At 36.9% G+C, this 20554-nt stretch overlaps 1 protein-coding gene across 1 annotated transcript; it reads right to left on the minus strand.

The window, feature by feature from the left end:
* Positions 1 to 2014: 2014 nt before the first annotated feature.
* Positions 2015 to 15027, minus strand: LOC306884647 (opioid growth factor receptor-like protein 1). The gene is made up of 7 exons (XM_079440709.1): positions 14539 to 15027; positions 12957 to 13043; positions 12698 to 12776; positions 10740 to 10818; positions 8097 to 8163; positions 7503 to 7648; positions 2015 to 5202 (listed from the first exon to the last, which is right to left on the minus strand). The coding sequence occupies exons 1-7, from the start codon at positions 14731 to 14733 to the stop codon at positions 4707 to 4709; spliced, it is 1149 nt and encodes a 382-aa protein (XP_079296835.1). The 5' UTR covers positions 14734 to 15027; the 3' UTR covers positions 2015 to 4706.
* Positions 15028 to 20554: the final 5527 nt, after the last annotated feature.

The following is a 20554-nucleotide window of genomic DNA, read 5'->3' on the forward strand; positions in this document are numbered from 1 at the left end:
AATTATTAAATAATAAATTACATCAAATTGATCATATTTCCAAAAAATACAGCAAATATAATCACTTCACAACAAATTAAAATAAAGTTAATATTACTTGTAAGCAGTATATTTTACGGTACGTAAGTTCCAATCAAGCTCTAATGTTATTAAATTATGCAAAAAGTACGAATATATTATTTATTTGTGCATTTGCAGCACATCAAATATTTTATTTATTGTAATTATTATTTTAGTTATGTATTCAGCAAACATGCATTAAATTGGTGAAAAAGTGACATTATAATGTTATATTTCAGTTCGAAGTGAATGCTGTTCTTTTGACCTTCCTATTCTTCAACAAAAATCCTGCAAAAAACACAGTGACACTGAGGTCTGGAGTAATGGGGTCAAATGAATAAACAATATTTTACAATAGTAAATTGAAAATAGTTATTTTGTAATCATTTTAATAATAGTTTATAATATTTCTGTATATTTGATTAAATAAATGCAGCCTTACTGGGTATAAAAGATTTCTTTCAAAAACAAAACCAAAAAACAATTAAAATAAATTCTTAGCATATACAACCATAGTTGAAGAAAACCCCATATTGTTACTGAATGATTACCATATTTACATACCGTCATATTTATGACACTTGTATACACGTCTCAAATTATAACATGGCATTATCATGGTAGTTTTTTGTTTGTGGACAGAACATGAACATATTCTCCTAAAGCAGATTTACCAGGCTTCACTATGCTTTACAAGGGCTCACTAATGTACTGCTATCCAATCGCAGTGTGTTGGTATCAAACAGTAGGCAGTAGGTACTGTGGTGAAGAAAACCACAGGAGAAGATGTGCAGGAGCGCACCAGGAGAGACAGACCAGGTGTGTGTCTGACAACTCTCAGACTGAAGAGCTGGCAGGGAAAGTCACACTCACAGGTGTACGTCAGGAAAACCGCTCCCACACACTGATGCTTTGACAAGCGACAGCAAAACTCACGTTGATTACGGGATATGCGGTCTCCTTAAGCCCACCGGGGACCAGGCTGCCTGAACAGACCATATGGCACCGCTCTTCTGTGATTTTATCACAATTTTAACTGTTTTCCCTGACTTCACAATCCTCTCAGCAGGGCGGTGTGGATTATGGGAGGGGACGGAGTGATTTTCAACTTGTCCTCTGTCAAAGACATGGCGCAGTGCACTGCAGCGGCTGAGAGGGAAGCCAGAGCTGCTTTATCTTAAGCCGAGAGATTGTTTTGAAATTGCATATATAAGCGATGAGCTTCAGTTAGCTGGTCCCTATTGTAGAATAAACCCAAATTGCATGATCAGGACCATAAACTAAAGGGTCTTTCATCACCCTACCCTTACGAAACAAAAAATATATGGGAATATACTGGATAATATAATACGATATATTAAATAATCTAAACTAGTGCTATCTTTTTCATTATGGACCATGTTGGGCTATATATTGATACATTTAAAATGTGTAGCAATGAAGAACACATTATCAACTTTGATCTTTACTGTTAGCTACACATTTCATACAGTATATGAAAATATATGTGATGGAATATAAGAAAAGTGTTTACTGAGAACATCTAAGGATTTTTGGACAATTGGATGTTTTGTCCAAAGTCATGGCAACATGGTGACTGGATTTGTGCTTAATTTACTTAACTGGGTTGGATATATTATTCTGTAGATTTTCCAGATACATGAAATCATTTATTATGCTGATTGTTAATAAGAAAATATATTTTCTTTGTGTAAGAGTGTAGAGGTTCATTTTGGGTCCAACCAAATTGAATTCTGCTTTAAATAAATAAAAACTTTATTATTAATTAAAAATATTTTATAATATATTTTATATAATAATTATATATTATAATATTCATATTATTATAATATTTTATATTATATGACCACAGAATGCTGTGATTGACCAATCAGAAAAAGTATTCGAAATTATTGTGGTTAGTTTGTGATTTTATATTTTTTATTTTGAAATTGTATTTATTACAAATAGTTGTTTTATATGTGCATTTACAGTATCTTCCCAAAGTGCATAAATATATATTTGACACACCATAATAGTAACATCACCATACCCATTTATCCACCTCTGACTGGCAAATTAATTCAATTGAATTAAATGTACAGGAGGAAATGTACAGTTGTGTAAGTCAAATTCACAAAACATCAAAATTCAGTATAGCTACATTTAAACGCACACACACTCACAATTCATCAAAGAGCTGCACTTTATTATATAGTAGGCCACAATAGAAACGTCCAAATATGAACTTCCAAATGTCACATCTCCTTTGATTTCAAATGATCACTTCTCAACAAAGTTATAAGTTATAAACACTTAAGGCGCCTTACATGTCGCCATTCAAACTGTTTCCACACAATTATGGCACAAGAAACACTCAAATACTGAGATGTGGATTCAACAGTCTTTTAGAACCACAGGTGCTTCAGATGAACAAAGAGAAGATGGCTATTTGTTTCCGAACAGGATAGAAGTCTGAAACCTATAAAGTTTTGCTGCCTATTTTGACTTAAAGGCAATATTTTTGTATAAAAGTACCTCCTAAAGAAAACTGGTTTCAGACTGACTTCCAAAGCATTATAACTTCACATCTAAAAATCAACAATTTCAAGAAATTCAAGTGAGCTTACGAGATAGGCAAGCAAATATTAATACTTATTTCTAGTACAAGTCGAAAAAACAGACATTTATGAATGAATGTACTTCTTTCAATCTCTCCATCAGATGTCTTTTTTTCTTTTCATCAACTGCCATGCACAGGATTGTGGAATATTGCAGTGCACATCTGTGTTGAATTCAAAAACTGAGATGAAGGCATCTTAGACAGGACAACTATGGTTTTTCAGGCTTTGGACAGAAGAATTATATCTGTCCATTTGGAGGAAATAATGAAGCAGAATGTGAACCCTCTTTTCATGCATGACTCTCACACATTTAGATAGATAGCATTTAATGAACCCCAGGGTATGAACTGGGTTAGTTGGGAAACAGAAAAGTGTGCTCAATCTAAATATTGAGGGGGAAAGAATGAGAGAGCCTTCATTGTTTAATCCAAAAGTGAAAAGGGAAGATGGTCTTCAGCCACTATTACAAGAAAGAAGGGGTTTAGTATTTCCTGAAATTGTTCGCTGTTTGTGTGCCGTTAGAAACTAAAAAGTCGTAACACACACAGGAGGTATTGTCTAGCCCTCTGGGTACACTCTGAAACAGCAGGGTGGAATAAACACACATAACATGCGTGAGCCATATTAATTAATATCTGCTAATAAAAACACTAGTTTATTTGTATTCTATGTGGATAGTGACGATCAATAGCCCTGATTGTCCACACTTAAACACTGTAAGTATGATTAGAGAAAGTCAGCATACACACTCATACGTACATATATGAATTGCTCCATTACTTTGAGTCAAGTCTCTGCTTTCTAATGTTATCATTATCTTTCAAACAGTTCTAGAGATATAATCATTTAAAGGGTGGCTGTCAAACCTGTTTTTAAGAAAAAGGCGTCTAAATACATATATAACAGCCTAAAAATGTAAATGTTCATTTATAATATTGTGCATATATTCAACTATTATTATTTAGGCCTACTTTTTTCCAACTAACCAGCAGACATTCCTAAGGTGAATGTTAGGCGTACCATGTTGTTCAAAAGCTGTTTTACCGATGTCTTCGCCTTCTTCGCCAATTAAATAATACAATTTTTAACATAAATACACTTTTAATATACCTTCTGATGTGCTTTAACTAGTAGCCTAGTGTAATGAGCGGAAATGCCATTGTTTGAACTCGGGCGGTTACGATCTGCCACAAGTAAGTTAGCGTCAAAACGGCATTTACCGTTTAAATTCTCATTTAAAAATAAGAGCTAAGGCTTTGTTTTTATCAAAAACTAACAAAACACAAAAGAGTCTAAATTCAAGTTTTGCTGTTTTGCTTATAATTGCGTTTTTCCACAAACGGCTTACTGCGCGACTTCCGACTCGAAATGATAAAGCACTTCACTATGCTTTAACAAACGAAAGAAGAGGCACTTTATATTGCAAGACATATTCGAGAAAACTGGATTAAAGTCTCACACATACCTACAGAAACATGGAAGATCAATTACCTGAAAATTCCTGCAATTATACTCACACTTACTTCACATTATTATAATCTGTTACAATGAGCTACGAGAATCCGTTGTAAGAAACATCAGCGAGCTCTGAACACGCAAAAGAACACACGTCTGTCGAAGAGACGGGCTTATGATAAGCAAATAAAGCCTCATCTCAAAGCCGCTAGACTAAGATAATATTCTCTCACAGGGGAAGACTGAATAGTCAAAAAGTGCAAAATTTCACACGAACAGAGTGCTCAGGTAGCACTTATACATACTCACACTTGTACATGCGCTAAGAACTCTCCAGAGGGCTGCAAGTAAGAATTACGGTAGAGAAATTCATCTGATAACACTTTGAAAAGTATTCAGAGTTAAGAAAAAATAAATCAAAATCAAAATGGCAAACAGTCAAATTGTTCACAAAGCAAGTCTCTAAAAGGCAATAGTATGGAATAATATTGCTGTGCCATTCTTTTACTTAACTTTAAACTCAGCTTAAGCTACTCCAGAATTCCCAGAATCTCTCTCTTTATATTCTTACAGAGGAATGGTCTCAATGTATTCTTCTAGATCTACCCTTCCCCTAACCTCCTGCAGGACCATGAACCCTTTTGCTGATTTCCACTCTCCACTCTTCCTCTCGTCCATGTCGTCCGCCTCTCTCTCCAAGTTATTTCTGCCCTCCCTAGGTGACCTGGCTTTGCCCACACTCCTCTCCACCACCTCATTTTTTCCTGCCTTCATCACTGCGGATCCAGAGGCTGGAATGCGCTTCTTCTTGGGTGGCCCCCAGATGAAGTTCTCGGGCGGCTGGTAGTGGCGCTGGGCAAAGCGGAGCAGGGCGCGTCTCTGAGCGTGTTGGCGCAGTGTGTAGACGAAGTATTCCAGTGCACTGTGACGCATGTTGGGTAAAGTGCCCTCCACCAGTGCCTCCTCCAACAGCAGATGCACCAGAGGCAGCTTGAAGCTTTCAAAGCCCAGTTCACCAAGACTCTTCAGAATGCGAGTAATACGCAGGTAATTGTGCTGCGACCTGGAAAGAATATTGGTTGTTGACAGAGGAAAACATGTTTTGACATTTTATTTTTGGTAGCTGAAATTTGTAAGGAAGGGTCTAAGCAATATATTATTTACATACATAAAACAAAGGCTGGTTCATTGGCATTTTTGGGGTGAACTTTTCTTCCAGCTTAGCTAAAACAAGCATTAACCAGATTAAGCTTCTAGTTTCACAACAGCACTTAATGGATTATATTCCTTTAATGACATTTTTTTATATTGTCATCAATACGCTTATACAAAATAATAAAACATACAATATATTTATGTGTTCTAGTTTCACATAACATAAACCTCCACATTATCCAAACTTTTGTAATGAATTAATGGATCACAGTACCAATGAGCTTTGTGAAATTTATTTGACATTGGCTACACTTCAAAGGTCATATATACTGTATCTATCTAGCTATTTACCTATCTATTTAGAATTTGTATAAATTGAAAAAATATATATAATAAACAAATTTTCATAAATGTATCTTCAATGCCTTCAATTTTTGTCTTATAAGTTTAAGTTTAAAACAAGTGGGAAAAAAATCTGCAGTATAAGAAACGTAGGCCTAAACATTTAAAATACTTTATTTAAAAACAGGCCTAAATATTGTGTGCAGTGTTGCTTCAAGTAAATTTATCTTGTTTCAAGGATAGGTAAGGCATCTTTGCACAGCCTAGTTAAGGCTGCTCTGTACCTGCTCAAAATTCAGTGTAAAGATGCAATGCTGTATAACAGCTATACTAAATTATGCCTGCTCAGATGCACTTTAGTCCTTGTAATCAAAGTATACAGCTGTGTAAATTAGGGCTGCGCCTAACAGTAACCAGAAGAGGCTTAATCGATCAAAATTTTACAGTAGCTGAACAGTAGTGTGCTCACCGCATGAAAGTTAACTTGGATGTCCGGTGTAATCATTTGCTCAAATACTCCATTTTAGCCATACTGATAAGAGTAATACATCTTTCAAATCTGTAAAATGTCTACTTTCTTTTGTGTGCCCTCACAATAACAACAAATCATTGTGCTTTGTAAAATAAAGAAAACAAACAGGATGTGCTTTCTGCCATCTCTGTGAACTTGAGCGTCAAAAAAAAAAAAAAAAAAAACAACAAAAAAAAAATTAAAAGAACCAAAACTCAGTGCTTGCCTCAAAGACATGAAAAATATATCTATAGAAAGCAAAATGTCTACTTTTAAATGAACCAATTCAAATATAAATCAAATATTTTCAGATTATGTATGAAACATGCGGGTCCACTGTGGAGATGATGAGTCATAAAATAGTGAATTATGATGTTAAGGAAGTCTTTGCTGTTTTTTCCCTGAAGCATTCACGTTCACTACTTCTGCGGTGCGCTTGAGTGCTGATAGGCTATATGCAACTAAAGGCTCATTATGAATTATATGGTTTATTAATAAAAACATACATTTAGGCGACTAATTGCTTCCAATGAACAACTATTAGTCGTTCAGAAAAATCTTTAGTCGAGGGTAGCCCTAGTGTAAATGCATTTATAACACCTCTAAGCAGCATTAAACAAGCATCTGTGTAAAGACACCTAACATGCCACTTCAGAAGCACCTTTGCAGTGTCAATTAGATATGTTTACTGGACAACAAGCCAAAAAAGACTAAATAAAAAACTCATCAAGAAGTCATTTTTGTCCAGTGTAAGAGAGGAATACTCTTAGCTTTTTGTATAGACCCATTCACACTGCAGACAAAGTTCATCAAGCGGAGTATCTCTGCAATGTCATGTAAGTGTGTCCTCTATGGCACAGTCCTGGGGCAATGACACACAGACAGACACACACAGTCATCTATGTCTACTACTCAGCCCACTGCACTGCGGATTTTCTTTCGTTCCCTCCTTGCTTATTGTGCGTTCATCAAACTCGTGTGCAATTCTCCCTTTCTGCATTTTTCCCCTGATCTAAATCATTTTTTTGCATTTCTCTAAATGCAAAAGTTTTTGCATCCTGTTCTAGTCTTCTCTGTTCAACTTCCTCTGTGTGTCTGACCCATTTCTCCGGCCCCTGCATAAGATGGTCACATGACGGTGCAGTCAGGGTCATGACTGTGAAATTGTGTTTCAGGGACAGGAGACTAAGAACTCCCTGGACTGAAGCATGCTATATATGGCAGGAGACAGGAGACTGTCAGATTGTCATGGAATGTGAAGATAACTGGTACAGATTAAGTAGAAAATAAAGGGAAGAATGAAATTATAGAGTAGAAAGGACTTTTAAAAACAGCAAACCAGAAAGACAACTCACTCATTCAGGTGCTGGAAGCGATCTTGCCAGTTTGGGGCCCGAGCCACATTCCCATTTTTATCCAGGAGCTTGATTCCAAAGAAATCCAACATGATCGTATATGCTAGGAGGAAGCGTCTCTTGGCTTCTCGAGTTCTTTGGAATTCCTGTTGAAAACAAAAACGTACTCGGTTTAAAGATGATCTGCACAATGACTACAGAAGGTTATTTAAGGCTGAATAAAATAGAGGCACTGAGACTAAAGCACTGAATGTGCCACTTCCCTGAACCTATTTATGGATGAAAAATTAGAACCAATTAGAACCAAAGGGTTTTACAGCCTAATATAATTGAGTTTCATAAAAAAATATATATTTTTTTATATGTACCAAGGACCCAAAAATCAAAACACTTATTTAAAGCACTTATTTTTTATTCCATCCAGAGAACCATACTGACAACTCAAGTCCTTATACAGCAAAAAAAAAAAAATCAATGAATCAATAAAATGAAAATAAAAAGAATAAAGTTCTTTGCTATGAAGAACCACAGAAGAACCTTTATTTTTAAGAGTATACATGTCTTGACTGATTTTGATTGGCTTGAGCAGCATACCTTTATCTCATCCTGAGTGAGTTCTTGAGCATAATAATTTAGGCCTTGTTCTCTGAGTGGGAAGAGCCTGTAACAGCAGCAAAGAAACTACCAATTAGGATCTACCTATGAATTTATCATAATTTATCCATTAGAAATATGACTGACAACTCTGGATAAACATTTTCAAACACATACATTTTTTACACATATATGTGTGTATACACACACACACACACACGTTTGTTTTTGTGAAAAGTGGGGACATCCCATAAGCGTAATGGTTTTTATACTGAACAAACTGTGTGTGCTATTGCCCTACTACACCAACCCTACACCTAAACTTAGCCCTCACAGGAGACATTTCAACATTCCCCCCAAAAAACTCACTCCGTATGATTTATAAGCGTTTTGTAAAGTGGGGACATGGGTCAATGTCCTGAAAAGTCACCTTCACCCTGTAATACCTGTGTCATTATACAAATTTATATCCTCATTTGTCACAAAAACGCACGCACACTAGCGAAGCATACCTCGCAAACCTTGGCACATCTTTTTTTTTTCCAAAAAAAAGCTGTTTCTCTTCTTTCTCTGAAGCCATGACATTCTGGCTGGCTGCCTGCTATAGCAGGCAAGCTTTCGCTGTCATCTCTTCTTAATTTACTTAAAGAGGCAAAATGCTAGCGATCTCTCTGCTTGCACTCACTTGTGTTTTTACATTCGCTAATTGATATTATGCAAATAGCCCTGCAAGCATACGGAGTGTGAAAAAGTGAGTAGGGGGGAATGAGAGAAGCTAATCACTTTTTCCTCGGCAGGAGGGGGTGCCGAGGTACGATTGGCAGCATATGCGTGAAGCTTGATTTTAGAACTGTGCTGTTATTTCACACGGGCTTGGGGCATCATGTCCTCGCCCTCTTCCTCACCCTCAATGCTTGTAATAACAGCACAGGCAGGAACGAACAGGAGCTTCAGCTCTGGGGGTGAGTGAGGTAAGGGCACCCTACTGAGAACTTTACAAGAGCACATGACGTAAAACCTCTGTTTAACCTCCGTACAACCTTCAACGTTCGCTGAAAGATACATTGCCAGCAGATTCAAATTCATTACTGTTTACATGTTTCCTCCTTGGTATTGTATAATAGGTATTGTATAATATTTATTTTTAAAATGAATTAGAGGTTGAAAAAGAGGATGACTAAAGCATGAAACAAAAAAACATGATGTCAATTTGTAGGCCAACCCGAAAGGCTAATTTTAGCTTTTCTTTTTATTTTGGACTGAGTAGAATAAGGTCTGTGGTTAACATTATTTGAGGAGACTTTTATGTCATGTTCTACAACAGAAATTTCACACATTTATACCTCAAGCGTGAATACTGAACCTGCTGTGTGCTTTAAAAACGCTGCTAACACCAGCAGCTGTCAAGCTGATCAAGCATGTGCATATGTGGTAGATGAAGTCCCTGCTTAGCAACTGTTTTACCAAGTAACTTACATTTTTAAGCACACTGTTTTAAAATGTTCATTTCATTGGTAAAGTTATAGACTCTGAAAACCCGTTAAAAATTATTGAGGAAACCCATGGCTCGAAATGCTAATTCTCTATTTTAAGGACCAAAAAGGTCAACGGGAAATGCTTTGTATTTTTCTAGTCAGTAGTAGCATGAAGCAAATGCAGGAGACACATTTTGTCCAAGTTGCAGCAACCGAAATTTAAATAGGATTCATTTCACCAACTAGTTACAGTATATTACAGGTGATGTGAATGTTCAGTATTTTTCCCACGTTGACCTTGAACAAGTGCCTCTTTTATTATATCAACAATATAATAATAATCAGAATCCAAAAGAGTTGCTGAGTATTTCTCTTAGTCAGATACGGAAATACCTCTTCATGGCTTAATATATACTATAACATGTTTATTAATATTGAAAGCTATGATGCTTTATGCACACAAGCAGCTGGCTTTACTGTAGTGCCTGCAATGTGTTTAATTAATCATGCTTGATTTAATCTCAAATTCTTAGAAAAGCTTACATACATTTCTATAATGGGGGCTGCACTTATCTTCTACCATTAAGATTAAACCTTTATCGTTTGCATCTTTAATGTTAGGAAAATGGACCATTTAATCAGGAAATGCCCTCAAGTCATAGACATTCCCCAAAGCTTCTTCGGTTACAAAAGAGATGATGTCAGCCAAAGCGGTCTATGAATATTTAAGCAACGTTAAACATTAAATAAACTTTTATCTAATGTAGTCCTAAGGCCATCTTTTGTCACCAAAAAGGATGTTATTGACCCCTTCACCTGCAGGTAGCACGATTGTGCTGATATTGTCTTTATAACTGCCTTTGTCCGCTTTCATGCTCTTGTTTGATTTTGCCTTGATCTACAGGATTTGCATCTAAAGAAGATGAATTTTATTTTGAACAGATGGTAAAGAACAGGACATCTAATCCATGTCTCGCCATCCAAAAATCCCTCATGCACATATAAACACGCAACTTTCTCTGTTCTGTGAACAAGCAGTGATAATAATATAGTAAGTGCCTGGCCGATAACAATTTGTGAAGTCTCAGTTATTAAGCATTATTAAGCAATTACTGACTAGGCGCTTTATTGCTCGCAGAGAAGCTGGAATATTGAAGAAATGTCTTACCACTGAATGTATGTGTGATTGTGCTCTAATTTTTCATAGTCGCCCCTCCATTTAGTGAGGATTTCTTCAATATAAATACCTGCGGGGACAAAGAGAAAAATAATAAATCATCACAACAGGCCAAGCTCAGAATTAGTCACTTAAAACTCTATTAAAGGGACAGTTTTTCAAAAGCCTATGACTTTATTTCTTCATGGAACATTCAAGTCTTAAAAAGAAAGCAAAAGCGGCATAAATGTATCATAACTGTAGTCCATAAGACTTCTTATGATTATCAGCCCAAAATTTAAGTCGTAATTTCATCATCTTTTCTTCTAGAGAGCTCTCAAGCTGAGATTTACTAGGACCTGATCGCTGAATCATTGAGATAAATAGTCTGTGAACAAATCATTCAGACCAATGTGTACTAGATCAAATGATTCATTTAAAAGATTTAATTAAAAATAATGATTCATTCACATATGAGACATGATAGGACAGCGTGTTGTTTCAGATCAGAGTGCAAACAGACGTGTAGGTCATCCATGACATGGAAACACTGAAATCTCAAGGGAACACAGAGCACAGCGGTGTGTAGGTGTGTGTGTGCATGTATCCTTCTGCCTAAACAGCAGTGAAGCAGTTATGCTGCCATTAAACGCTTGCACAACAGATCCAGTTAATTCTCAAACATGCCCACAATAACCAATCAATGGCTCCTCTGAGATGTCTTCACTGTCTGCCTGCCTAAACTGGCCCCGCAGGGAAAACATTCAGCTAATGAAGCACTCCAGAACCCATGTTCTTCCCTCACACCAGCTGGCATGTGTATTCGGTTGTAAAAACTGCTTTATGTTCAGTTGGGTATAAATGTTCTTGCACGATGTATGTTCATGTCTTTGTGTATTGTAATATTCTTGTGTTGTGAGTCTCACCATCAATATTTTCAGGTGAAATATTGTAGGCGGGATCGACATGACTCTTTTGTTTTCTCAAAAAAAAAGCAAAAATCCAAAGCAAATTTCAGAACATGTCTAATGTAACAAAGCAATAGCTCAATCAAAAATGAAAATTCACTCATTATATATATATATATATATATATATATTAATTTATAACCTTTTACATAAAAAAAGGTTGGGTCAGTGACCACAGCTGAGAACCGCGAACAAAGACAAAAACATTATGAGAGTATAAAAATAGTCCTTAAAACTGTGTGTGAGAATTCTTTTTTTCACATTTAGGTTATTTATCAGCCAATCCAAAAAGCTCTCAACTTGAGAACCTTTACAAACTCATTGAAAAGCTCTTAAATAACGATTATGAAAAAGAGGAATGTCTATATTCTTCTAAATCTTTTTAGCATTCCACGGAAAAAATAACAGCACACAAATTTGAAACAAGTAAATAATGGACAGAATGTTTGTTATTCGGAACTATTTCTTGAAGTAATCATGGGTAAAATTATTTTAAGATGACTCTCTTGCTCATGGATCATCTGTGTAAACCATGGTTTGAATCTTATTGGATTACCAGCCCAGATCATTATTTGCACCATGCTTCTTTTCCTGAAATGGCTGTGTGATATTATTGCGAAGAAAATTTCCCCATGTAACAATTAAGGCACAGTCTCATTATGAGAATCAAGGGACTTCCAGGGAGGAACTTCCTTTAATATAATGGTGATTTAAAAACAATAAAGCAGATTTGTTTGGCAAACATTTTGAACCCCATACAATGCTGTCCTGGAAAGAACAGCAATAATATTAGTTCTTTATATACAGGAAATAGTATGAAAAGACAAAAGAAAGATTAATTTAGTACGCACCATCAGTACTTCAGTCACAACACATTCAATGGCTGCAATAAAACACACTGTACACATACAAAGAACTTTTGAGTAACACAAGTGATGGCGTTCTTTTCAGTCCAAATCCCATTGTTCAGTCATTAAAACGAAAAAGCAAACACACACTTACCATCCGGCACCAGGGGGATCTTATTCAGATAAAACCTCAGATTGCGGTATTCGCTCGGCTGACGAGGCTCCTTGTAGTTCTGAGCAACAGAATCACAGATTAAAACCAGGACAGAAGGACAGAGAGAGAGAGTATATTTGGTCTATATTATGTTCTCTGCTGACTGTACTGCAATACTAACTGCAAATTTCATATTCAAAGAAGATCGGCCTTCAAGCTCTGTATGAGAAACCTGAAGAGAGTAGACGTAACTCTTTACCGGATAACTGTGCCGATACTTGTACAAGTCCTTTGCGGCGTAAAAGCTCCTTTTCATCCTAGTAGAGGACTCCATCATGTCACCAAACTGTGGGAGGAGAGGAGAGAAAGGAGTGGAATGGTTACATAGGCAGTGAAAGAGCGTATGAATGACTTCACTCATCAGCATCTGAGCTACATTGTCACTGCTCTTCCCCATTGGGATGCAAAGGCTGTTAGACAAGAGAGAAGAGCTCCATTTTGTAGACTATGTACTTTTCTAACTAATTCATGACCATTTTTAGCTCTCAGCCTCTTGTGATGTTCAAACACTGAACATCTTTATGGTTGAGTGAAAGCTCAGCACAGAAATCTTGCTCTCTTACACACAACATGAAGCGGTTTGCTAGTAGAGGCCAATGTCATATTGAAATGCCAGTGAGGCTTATTAATTAATAACATTACATTTACTTATATCATTTTGCATTAAATAATACAACGGTCTTTGATGCAGGGCTCAATACTATAATGGTGAGTGTGAAAAGTTGTTATCAAAATCTTAGCTTCAAATTAATAAAAATCCAATTTCCTTCTTCCGCTGACAGGAAATTCAACAGAGCAAATTTCCCATGAGGAAATAGATCACATTGAACAGGTCACAGTCTCTGTGGCCTTAAATCCAGAAACCTAGAGAGAACATGAGCCATTTTAAAACAAATAACAACTAACAAGGTCAAAGATACAATGCTTTAACCTAACTATTGCTCTAAGAAAAGTTAACTCTCTAGCATACAACACTGGCAAGAAGTGCACCGTTTCCTGTTTAATTTTAAACATTTTTGCAATTTCATTTAATGTCTGCATTATTTTTCTATTAGATAATGAATGGTGTGTCTCTCAGAGCTACAATTTCCGTTGTGTATTTCACAAATAAAACTGTAAGGGGCCTTTTACATTGGGTACTGATTATACCCAATAATAGAGGACAGTATGCGTAGAAACTCTTTTTATTCACTGATCTGACGAAAATGCATAAACAAAACTATGTAGACCAAAAAAATAAAAACAAAAACTAGTGTATTTAAAGCTACAGGACATGCTGAAAAGCCAAAGGTGAAAGGTCATAGCTTCTTCAAATATGGGTCAAACAGCTATGTTTTAATAAAATATGCTTTTGTTGAGTTTATTTTTTATTAGTAGTGGTATTAGATGTCACCAACAATGTCACAAAGCCTACATCCAGCTATTTATAGCAGTCATGCAGAAAAAGGGACAAAAATGACACAATAGAGCCCATTACAACTGCAACTGTGCTTGGTATTCAGTCAAAATTTTACCCTAAATGTGCAATTTTCAGTATAGCGCCGTGTTCTTTACAGCTGTACATCGCTAATTTAATAATAGCTACTAGATAGATTGACATTGCCCACGCTTTAGGCAAGCACAGCACGCGTGCTTACACCACACGGATTTAGGCTACATAGGTTTTAAATATCAACACCACAATCATTACTTTGAACATTACAGATACGCCTAGCGAACGTTTTCATGGTTATTATTGTTCCTCCTTTGTTATCTTTCAGTGCTCGTCAATGAAGAGGTACCTGCGGTGATCCGTGATCCAGCTGCTCGGCTCCTCTGACTGCATCCGCCGGGCTCATGGATTCGGAGATGCCGCTGTCCTCCTCCTCTCCTCCCGGCTGATGCTCGTCGCTCTCCGAGTCCGTTTCCCACGTCGAGTCGCATTCTTCCACTGTGCTCGGCTCCTTGTATCTCCAGCTGCCCATCAGATTGCCCATTTAAACCCTGTCCACCGTGCCTACATAGTTTAAAGTCCTCGTCCGGCTCAGGATCGAGCTTTAATATGATGTGGAACTGGCATTCGGGTCGCTTTTATGTGACTAATGGGGGGGATTTCCAGCGCTGTGACGAGAACACCCCCCCTTTTGCCCAGAGATCAGCACTGGAGATGATGAGGAGGAGGAGGATGTGCTCTCAGCATCATTTAAGGCGTCTCTATACTGCTGAGTTAAGGCTGCTCTGAGTCTGCTCTAAATTCTGTGTAGGCTAAATACACAATGCCACGTAGATGTAGCCTACAATACTGTTTGCAGAAGCAAAGCGGTTCTGATGCTGCATCAGTGTAGCCTTAAACTTTGCCATTGACATTACAGAGCATGCATTTTTAAAATGCATTATTTCATAACTTTATTTAAAATGTCTATTCAGCCTAAAAAAAAAAAAATATTCAAAAGTTTAGGGCTTTATTAACGTTTTTAAAATAAGTCTCTTATACTCACTAAGGCAGTATTTATTTGATCAAAAATACTGTAAAAAACAGTAATATTTACAATAAAACATTTTTCTTTCTATTTGAATATAATTTAAAAAGTAATTTATTCATGTGATGCAAAGCTGACTTTTAGCATTGCAGCTACAGTCTTCTGTGTGAATATTTTCCTGTTTAGAAAATATTCTAATCATTCTGATTTAGCACTCAAGAAACATTTTTATTGTTATCAAAGAAAACAGTTGTGCTGCTTGATATTTTTGTGGAAATACTTTCTTTTTTAGGAATGATGAATAGAAAGAACTGGTTTTAATGGTTTATTGTTTTATTGTTTTTAATCAATTGCAGGATGAAAGTATTATTATTTTTTTTTTTTTTTAAATCTTATTGACCCCAAACTTTGAAACAGTAGTGTATAGACCTTATGTAACCCCGCCCCTTTTCATCACTGGTAAGTTTGTACAAATTTATGAATGAAACACTCATTTTAAAATCGTCCCGGTCTACTGAGATTTATGAAATCCACTTTGAACATTGCAATGCTTTTGTTAACTCTACAATAAGTAGATAAGTACAATAAGCCCTATACGCTCACTACGCAAGTTGCGTAGGGCCCCACAAATTCAGGTCTAGAGAAGAGGACAAACAGCTAGGAAAGTCAGCAAGATAAAGATAAGTGATGAATTTCGAATAGATGCTGTTGAAATGGTGGTTGCATCGTGTTTTGTCGATGACATTTGGCAATTCATGAGTGCTTTGAAGACGCTGTGCCAGTGTAACAACAGTGTCAGTGTCGTGTCACTGTGGGCACTTCAAAATATGTGAAAATTTCTAGATATCTCATTATCTGAATTGTTTAGATTTGTAGAGCGCATATTAGCTTATTTATTGATTTATAGTAGTGCTGTAAAATGATTAATCGCGATTAATCGCATCCAAAATTAAAGTTTTTGTTTACATACTATATGTACAATCCCAATTCCAGAAATGTTGGGACGTTTTTTTAAATATGAATAAAATTAAAATGAAAATACTTTCAAATCACATTATTATTCATTATATATATTTATTAGTCGTGGCCTAATGGTTAGAGAGTCGGACACGTAATCGAAAGGTTGCGAGTTCGAGTCCCCGGCCGGCAGGGATTGTAGGTGGGGGGAGTGAATGTCCAGCGCTCTCTCCACCCTCAATACCACGACTGAGGTGCCCTTGAGCAAGGCACCGAACCCCCAACTGCTCCCCGGGCGCCGCAGCATGGCTGCCCACTGCTCCGGGTGTGTGTTCACGGTGTGTGTGTGTGTGTGTGTGCATTTGTTCACTACTCACTGCTGTGTGTGTGCACTTGGATGGGTTAAACGCAGAGCACCAATTTCGAGTATGGGTCACCATACTTGACAATACGTCACGACTTTAAAAAATATTTATTACAATATATTTATTCACAATAGAACATAGAGAACATAAATATTACTGAGTAACTGAGAAATGTTACACTTTTATCCACTAAATGAGCTCATTTCAAATTTGATGCCTGCTATAGGTCTCAAAAAAGTTGGCACGGGGGCAACAAAGGGCTGAAAAAGCAAGAAATTTTGAAAGTTTCAGCTGGGAGAACATCTAGCAACTAATTAAGTTAATTGACATCAGGTCTGTAACATAAAAGAGATGTCTTATTACGCCTGTTGTCTATGAAAGATTGTGTAACTGTACCATGATAAAAGAGGATCACAATGCTGAAAAAGCACTTTCAGTATAGGTTAACAACGTTTGGATTTGAAATCAAAATAATGGATAAATGTTGTGTTTGTGGTAAACAACTGCGGATCAGGAGCGGACTGCAAACGCGTCCTGTGTGAAAGCACAATGAGTCCGTGCTGCTTCTGCACCACATACATAACACACTGACTGAATACACACTGCAGATGGAGCATGTGTGAAACAGGCGTTAGAGAGGCAGAATCTCTCAGAAGTAAAGATGGGCAGAGGCTCTCCAATCTGTGAAAGAGTGCGTAAAAAGATTGTGGAATACTTTAAAAACAACGTTCCTCAACGTCAAATTGCAAAGGCTTTGCAAATCTCATCATCTACAGTGCATAACATCATCATATGTTTCAGAGAAACTGGAGAAATCTCTGTGCGTATGGGACAAGGCCGAAGACCTTTGTTGGATGCCTGTGGTCTTCAGGCCCACAGACGACACTGCAGCATCACTCATCGGCATGATTCTGTCATTGACATTACTAAATGGGCCCAGGAATACTTCCAGAAACCACTGTCGGTAAACACAATCCACCGTGCCATCTGCAGATGCCAACTAAAGCTCTATCATGCAAAAAGGAAACTATATGTGAACATGGTCCAGAAGCGCCGTCGTGTTCTGTGGGCCAAGGCTCATTTAAAATGGACTGTTTCAAAGTGGAAAAGTGTTCTATGGTCAGACAAGCCAAATTTGATGCTGTGTCCTGCGGGCTTAAGAGGAGAAAGACCTTCCAGCATGTCATCAGCGTTCAGTTCAAAAGCCAGCATTTCTGATGGTATGGGGGTGCATAAGTGCATACGGTATGGGCAGCTTGCATGATTTGGAAGGCACTATGAATGCTGAAAGGTATATAAAGGTTTTAGAGCAACATATGCTCCCCTCCTGACAATGTGTATTTCAGCAGGACAATTCAATACCACATACTGCAACTATTACAACAGCATGGCTTCGTAGTAGAAGAGTCCGGGTGCTGAATTGGCATGCCTGCAGTCCAGATCTTTCACCTATAGGGAACATTTGGCGCATCATTAAACGAAAAATACGTCAAAGACGACCACAAACTCTTCAGCAGCTGGAAACCTATATCAGGCAAGAATGGGACCAAATTCCAACATCAAAACTCTATAAACTCATAACCTCGATCCCCAGACGTCTTCAAACTGTTTTGAAAAGAAGAGGAGATGCTACACCATGGTAAACATGCCCCCGTCCCAACTATTTTGAGACCTGCAGCAGGCATCAAATTTGAAATGAGCTCATTTTGTGCATAAAATTGTAAAATTTCTCCATTTAAACATTTGTTATGTTATCTATGTTCTATTGTGAATGAAATATTGGCTCATGTGATTTGAAAGTCTTTTAGTTTTCATTTCAGACACTAAATTGCATTGAAGGTCATGTATGGACACCTTTTGCCCTAGAGCAGTGGTTCTTGGATTCAGAAAGGTTGGAATCCTCTCAAATCAAGAGCAGTCAGGTTTCTAGCCCCGAATCAAGCAGAGAAACAATTTTCCATTTTATAATAACTTATAAAATAGATATTACTCACCAGAATCATCTACAGGACTGTTAAATATATGGTTCACCCTAAAATAAAAATGTAATAAAAAATGAAAATTTGCTGAAAATGTATTCAGGCTCAGGCCATGAAAGATGTAGATGAGTTTGTTTTTTCATCAGAACAGATTTGGATAAATTTAGCATTACATTACTTAATCAACAATGGATCCTCTGCAGTGAATGGGTGCCGTCAGAATGAGAGTTTAAACACCTGATAAAAACAACATCCGCAACTCCAGTCCATCAACAATGTCTTGTGAAACGAAAAGTTGTGTTTGTAGTAAACAAATCCATCATCAAGACATTTTTAACTAACTTTTTAAGAAATTAACTGATGGACAGGGGTTGTGTGGATTACTTGTAGATTATTGTGATGCTTTCATCAGCTGTTTGGACTCTCATTCTGGCAGCATCCTTTCGCTGCAGAAGGTCCATTGGTGAGCAAGTGATGCAATGCTAAAGTCTGCCAAATCTGTACATCTTTGATGGCCTAAGGGTGAGTAAACTATAGGTGAACAATTACTTTAAAGCATGAAATTTCTCATGACAAATGTTGATGGATTAGTCCAATCAATGTGTGTAAGCAATTCAAAATTAATCTAAAACTTAAAAATATAAAAAATAACAAAAAATAAAAAATAAATAATAATGCATAAATATTTTCAAAAGCTAAATCTGTTACATGATGTTATGAGGATGCATTCATTTTCTATTTATAGGAAGCTGTATCCATTTTTAAAGAGCCACTAGGTGGCATTACCATGTGTAAAAAGCTTCAAATGAGGCATGCGCAGTGAGCTACAGAAGGATGAGGGCAGAGGCCGGTGTGTCACGAGGTTAACTGCAAGTCATTTACACAATATGTCAAGCATGATCATGATCGAGCATGTGTGAGAAACAAGTTCAGTGTGCTTTCAATCCCAGATCAGACCTCAGCTCATCAGTGCTGAAGAGCTGCAAGTATCTAAAATTTGTACATTTAAGTGATACCGATAGGAGAAAGTCAAGTCTCTTTAGGAAGCTTCTTTTTTACACCTTAAATTGTTGGAAGAACAATTATGACTGAAGATCATCCTGAGACCTAAATCTCAAATCCTTTCAACTCTGGTTCTCTATAATTTCCCTTTCTCTTTTCATGTTGCTCACAATTCTAAATAATGGACTTACAGTCTTCCCCGTTCACTCTGTCTATTGTTCATGCTATAGTGCATTTATCATTAATTTATCACTTTGCCTCTTCCTGTCTCTTTCCATCTAGTTTTCCTCTCTATCTCTCTCATTGCCTTCTGTTCTCCTTTCATCATGAATCTCTCTCAGTGTGTGTGAGTTTAGTAAAGTGGATAGGCTCTCCAGTGACTGTGGGGTAATTATCCTTCATCACAAGTCATGCTCTGCTGCTTCCTGCCTGTTGGGGGCTGGGAGACACAGGCCCATCAGTGCAACTGTTTCTGAGGCCTATACAAGAGGGGATTCGAGATTACAGAAAGCTTGTCAACATACCAAGCTGACATTCTCTCTCTTTCTTTCTCATTCATTCACTCAGCCACTCACACACCCATTCAGCTTTTGCTCTCAAAGTTGGCATTTATGAAAGAAAATAGTCTCATTACTGGGCGCCGAAAGTTAAGATAATTAAGATTTTTAATGGTTTTGAAAGAATTGTCTTATTCTCACCAAGGCTGCATTTATTTTATCAAAAAGTAAAAATAGAAATATTTAATTTATTCTTGTGGTGACAAAGCTGAATATTCAGCAGCCGTTACTCCAGTCTTCAGTGTCACACGATCCTTCAGAAATCATTCTAATATGCTGATTTGATGCTCAAGAAACATTTCTTATAATTATCAAGGTAACACTTTACAATAAGGTGTCATTTGTTAACATTAGTTAATGTATTAACTAACATGAACAAACAATGATTAATACATTTATTACATTATTCATCTTTGCTAACGTTAGTTAATCAAAATACAGTCCTTCATTGTTAGTTCATGTTAGTTCATAGTGCATT

This window comes from Barbus barbus, assembly GCF_936440315.1.
Source record: "Barbus barbus genome assembly, chromosome: 18".
Taxonomy (NCBI): domain Eukaryota; kingdom Metazoa; phylum Chordata; class Actinopteri; order Cypriniformes; family Cyprinidae; genus Barbus; species Barbus barbus.